The sequence below is a fragment of the Arachis hypogaea genome, chromosome 5 (genome assembly GCF_003086295.3).
Source record: "Arachis hypogaea cultivar Tifrunner chromosome 5, arahy.Tifrunner.gnm2.J5K5, whole genome shotgun sequence".
Classification (NCBI taxonomy): Eukaryota; Viridiplantae; Streptophyta; class Magnoliopsida; order Fabales; family Fabaceae; genus Arachis; species Arachis hypogaea.
Window position 1 is genome coordinate 99,597,824 of NC_092040.1, and position 6,000 is coordinate 99,603,823.

Sequence of the window (6,000 nt, forward strand, 5' to 3'; positions counted from 1 at the left end):
GCTGCACGCAACATGTTTGTGTAAAATCCGATCAAATGAGAAGAAGGAGTTGGAAGAGAAGAGCGAATTCAATGGTGGAAACAATCACTCTCATGAAACAAAGGTTGAGACTTGATAGTTGAGACCAAAGAAAAGGACCATGTTAATGAAATTGGAGATAATTTTCTGATTATTCGCACATCATAGCTTATTATCTACGGAAAAGCTCTGCATACAAGCCATTAGAGCTTATATGCTTTACAAGTTTATTAAACAATAAATTTAAAATACGCGCTCCTCCACCTACGTTGATTACACGCGCTATATAATATGCCGCGTATATCTAACTTCCAAATTTAAAATATTTGTTTCCTTCTTCGTTTTCGTTATTTTGAGATTTGGTTGTTCTTCTTCTCGCGCGTCTTCCCTCATTCTTCTCCATCGATCTTTTCCTCTTCTTTTCTCACTGGTATGTTCTTCGTTTACGTTCTCTTTTTCTCTCTCTGCAACTCGAGCTTCGTTTTCTCTTTTGATTTGTTATTTTCTGAAATCAAAGTTCGAACTCGTTTTGAAGATGATGGATCCTTCAAGCTCAGATTCTGTGCTGAATCCAGGCGATGTGGATTATGAATTTGAATCTAACGAAGTTCCTGAGGTTTGATTTACAGTAATTTGTATAGCATTGTGTAGTTTAAAAATTGCTGAACATTGTTTAATTACCTGGAATTTATAGCAGACGCTCGGGTGTAGATCAATTCTTCTTTGGGTGTATTTTAGCTATAAGTGTGGGTGTATATACACTTTACTGGTTTTTTGTTATTTTTAATTGAGTTGTTGTTGTTCAGGTGTATTATATCAGACATGATTGGGTGTGTTTTTAGTTTTTGACATGGTGTATTCTGCAGCCTGTGTATTGACAGTTTATGGCTTTAAAGGTCATTCTGTAGTTGAATTGTTTCGGTTCGGGTGTATCATATTAGATATGATTGGGTGTATTTGTATCATATCTATGGGTGTATTCACAGTTCTGACACGGTGTATTGTGCAGCCTCTCTCTGTTGTTGATGACGAGCTTGTTCCGAAGGTCAGAATGACCTTTACGACCCTTGAAGATGCCGGAAAATTTTACAGGAACTACGCTAAGACTGCAGGTTTCTCTACAAGAGTTCGGTGCACAAATAGGAAGGGAAACGAGATTAAGAATCAACTGATTACATGTAGCAGAGAGGGAAAATGGAAATCTAAAATATCTCCAACCGAGAAGACCAATCCGACAGCCGGTTTAAACTGTCCTGCAAGAATTTATATACACACATTGAAGGATGTCGGTGCTTGGATCATTTCAAAGGTTGTGCTGGATCATTCACACCCCTGCTGTCCAAGCAAAGCAGAGATGCTCAAACAGCACAGGGAACTAAGCATGTCCATTCGTCGTACGATAGAGAATAACGACGAGGCCGGTATCAGACCAAGCAAAACCTACCAATCATTTGTTGCGGCTGCCGGGGGTCACCGCGAGTTAAATTTCATCGAAAAGGACGTGAGGAATTACATTACCAGGGAAGTGCGGAATGTTTCCGAACAAGAAGATGCAAAGGAATTCGGGAAATATTTCTTAAGAATGAAAGAGAAGAATCCGAATTTCTTTTTTGAGCTCGAACTCGAGGAGGATCAATCGATTAAGCTGGCTTTTTGGGCCGACGCAAGAAGCAGAGCCGCCTGTGAGTATTTCGGAGACGTCATTTCATTCGACACCACCTACAATACAAACAGGTAACAAACTGTCCCTGTTTATGATGCTAAATTAATGTATTTTTACGAATCCGCGGCAGAGGTGTATATTGGCCGTTTCATTGGGTGTATTCTAAGCTTTTGTTGGGGTGTACCTAATGATTTTGCATTCTGGACCATGGTAATTCGTTTCAGGTATAATTTGGTCTGTGGTTCTTTTGTCGGGGTGAATCACCACGGTCAGTCAACACTTCTCGGATGCTCTTTGATGAAGAACGAAGAAATTGATTCATTCAAATGGTTATTTCAATGCTGGCTTCGTTGCATGGGAGGAAACGCTCCGAAAGGGTTTCTCACCGATCAGTGCGCATCAATGAAAAGGGCTTTAGAGGCCTGTATGCCAACAACAGTTCACCGCTGGTGTATTTGGCACATCATGAAGAAGATTCCAAGCAAATTAAACGGGTACAAGGGACATGCCGATATCGAACAACAAATGAGCCATGTTGTTTGGAACTCTCACAGCAAAGACTCATTCGATAGGAATTGGAACGATTTTCTGGTGAATTTTGGTCTTGCGGACAACAAGTGGCTTTCAGGTAATGTGTTTTTAAAATCTGCAGCAGAGGTGTAAATTGTACGATCTCTCGGGTGTATTTTACTGTGTGTGTTTGGGTGTATTATGCAGATCTGTACGAAGACCGTCACATATGGGTTCCTATCTATCTGGACCACCACTTCTAGGCAGGGATGAGAAGCACACAAAGGAGCGAGAGCATGCATTCATTTTTTAACAAGTACATCACCCGGAACAGCTCGCTCATTCAGTTCGTCAAACAGTACGATAATTGCCTCGGAAGCAGGGAGCAAGCAGAGAGAGAATCAGATGCTGCAGATTTTCATACGGTCATACCGTGTGCAACCAAATCCTCCATCGAAGCTCAGTTTCAAGATGCGTACACTCACGCAAAGTTTAGGGAAGTCCAAGCCTAATTCAGAGGAAAGGCGAATTGCATCACCAGATTAAATAATTCCGCTCTAGGCTATTCAGTATACGAAGTCGGAGAACAAGTTTCCAGCTCAATATTCGACAAGTTCGCGGTTACCTACGACTCAGTTGCAGCCGAGGTAAAATGCCAATGCTTATTATTCGAGTCGAGAGGGATACTGTGCCGTCACGCACTAAGCGTGTTAAGCTTCGAACAAGTAAGCCAAGTGTCCCCTAGATACATACTGGAACGATGGAGCAAGAAGGTAAAGAGGCGACACACACACATCAAGAGCAGCCACGACGAGCCACTAATGGAGCCAAGAAGCAAGAGGTTCGACCAACTGGTTTTTCGTTCGCAAAATATTTGCGAATTTGCCTCCGAATCGGAGGAGCTGACTGCAATTCTGCACCGTGCGTACGATAACGTCATGGCCGAGATGGAAGCATTAAAAGGCAAAAGGAAGGGGACATCTTCTTTATCCCACGAAGACGCCAACTTGGAATCCGTTAACGAGCTTCAAAGCCCGCCAAGGATTCGAACAAGAGGACGTCCAAAAAACAGGCTAGGTTCAAAGCTGGAGAAACAGATTGCAAATTCCACAAAGAAGAAGAAGACGAAAGTTTTAAGCGAGGTAAATGTAATGTTCTTTAAATTTGTGGCAATTGAGTTTATTTTTCTAGTTAATAGTTTAGCTAATGCGTGAGTGTTATATTCAGATAAACCTGTTTGATGCTGCATCAGCGGCGCATTCAAATTGCAGCCAATATCAGGGACAAGTTATAAATTATCAGTTCAGGGTACCAACAGCAGGGGATAACTCTTTGGGTGTATAGTTATAAAGAGTATGGGTGTAAAAGCACTGTTACTTTTGGGTGTATTTTTGTTAATTGACAATTTACATATATTACATGAAAGTCTCAAATTAAAAAATATTACATATATATTTTCGTTTATAATTTTATATAAATTGAATTCATTGAATTTGAATTAATCATTATAGTACTAAATTGAATCAATATGATTCGAATTACATGGTGCATTACTAAATCGAATTATAGTATTAAATCGAATCAATATGATTAAAATTACATGATACATTACTAAATCGAATGAAGTCAATCTAAAAATTTAATATGTTAAAATTTAATTGGACTATTATTTATTTTAGATAGTAGTTATCTTTTTTAAAAAAATAATTTTGTTTATAAAATCATTATAAGCCCTAATGTTGTGAATTAGTAACAATAATTATTTTTGATGTTTAATTTTGCTAAAGTATAAAATATTTATATATTGTTTAGAATTTTTTATGAGCAATTATTTAAATTAATCATAAATTACTAACAAATGGAGTACGAGGAGTATTTCTACTAGAGTTTTTTTTTAAAATAGAGCTCCTGTACCATTTAGGTCAATGTTTGATTTTTGTCAATTTCTTTTTTTATTCTCTTCTTTATTCCTTTCTTTTAATTCGCCATGAGAGTTCTTTCACAAAACTGTCAGGATTTGAAGAGACCTCTGACAGTTCATAACCTTAAAGGGATGTACCAATCCCACTCCTCCGATATTGTGTTTATATGTGAAACAAAAAATCAATCTCATCTAGTGAAATGTAAGTTGCAATCTTGTCATTTTACGGATTGGAGGATTGTTACGGATATAGCTGGTGAATTGGCTTTAGCATGGAAAGAGGGCACAGCGGTTGAGGTTGAGATTCTTGTTGAAAAAGAGTTTTTCATAGTTGTCAAGGTAACTGATCGTGCTTTGAACTGTTCTTGGAGACTGATTGGGGTATATTTAAATAGTTTGGATGGGATTCGATCTATCCAATACACAGAATTTTTCTCTTTAGTACAATATTTTCTTGGAAAGGTTGTAATTATCGGTATTTTTAATGCTATAGTAAGCCTCAATGAGAAGGAAGGAGGGGGGTTAAAATCAGCTTCATCTATTTCTGAAATTGTGAATTTTATTGATGATGATGGACTAAAGAATTTGGGTATGATTGGGAGAAGGTTCACCTGGACTAATAAGCAAAGAGGGCAAGACCAGATCAGGGAGCAGTTTGACTGTGCACTTACAAATGGTAAGTGGATGGATCATTTTCTGTCAGCCTTGCTGTCTCGGCTTGTAGAAAACGGTTCAGATCATGCGCTTATCCTCCTTAATACAAATTCGATCATAGAAAATCTAAACGGAGGTTTAAGTTTTAGGAGAGGTGGTGTGGTTTAGAAGAAATTAAGGTAATTATCATCGAAGCTTGGAAGGAATGGGTGGATGGCTCAGCAATATTTGTTTTGGCTCAAAAATTGAAGCATTATAGACACCGTATTGTTCAATGGCAGCAACAGAACAAATTTAATTCGAAAAAGGACATTGGTAAACTCACATCTCATCTAGAAATCCTCAAAGAGGAGGGTATTATAGGAGGAGAACAAATTGAAGTATTAGAAAATAAACTTGAGGATGCTTACTTTAGGGAGGAAAGCTATTAGAGGGAGAAATTTCGTGTAAAGTAGCTAAAAGAGAGGGACAGAAATACAAGTTTCTTTCACCAATTATTCCAATACAGAGTCCGAAGAAATAAAATTTGGAAACTAAAAAAGAATAATAGTACGTATGCTACCACCCGTAAGGAAATTGCATAAGTAGTTGAAATATACATCAAGGATATCTTCATATCGATTGGCCAAGCTAATCCTACACATGCATTCAAAGATTTTGAAACCAAAATTTCAGCAACGATGAATAGAAAATTAACTAGACCAATCAGTTTTGATGAGGTAACACGTGTGGTCTTTAGTGTTCACCCCCAGAATATGTCCTTGGTAATGATGGATTTACGGCTAAATTCTTTCAATTCTATTGGAATTTAGTAGAGGGGATGTTTTTAAGGTTGTCCGCAGTTTTTTTGTCAGTGGTAGACTACTCAAGAATTTCAATCATACACAAATCTATCTCATTCCTAATATTCCTGATGCAAAGGATATGACACAAGTTAGACCCATCAGCCTTTCCACAATTGTGTATAATAATATTTCTAAAGTACTAGTCCATCAGCTATGGAAATTTATGACTTCGCTGATCAACCCTAATCAGAGTGCCTTTATTAAGGATAGATTGATTTCAGATAATGTCCTAGTCTCTCATGAATGTATGCACTATCTAAAGACAAAGAAGAGGGGCCTACCGACTGAAATGGCTGTTAAATTGGATATGAGCAAAGCCTATAATCGTGTTGAATGGCATTTCTTTTGGTTCATTTTGGAGAAATTGGGATTTGAATCTAGGTGGATTT

The 6,000-nt window shown here is 37.9% G+C and overlaps 1 protein-coding gene across 1 annotated transcript; it reads left to right on the forward strand.

The window, feature by feature from the left end:
* The first annotated feature begins 4,178 nt into the window (after positions 1–4,178).
* LOC140173253 (uncharacterized) lies at positions 4,179–4,934 on the forward strand. The gene has a single exon (XM_072196055.1). The coding sequence runs from the start codon at positions 4,179–4,181 to the stop codon at positions 4,932–4,934; it is 756 nt and encodes a 251-aa protein (XP_072052156.1).
* Positions 4,935–6,000: the final 1,066 nt, after the last annotated feature.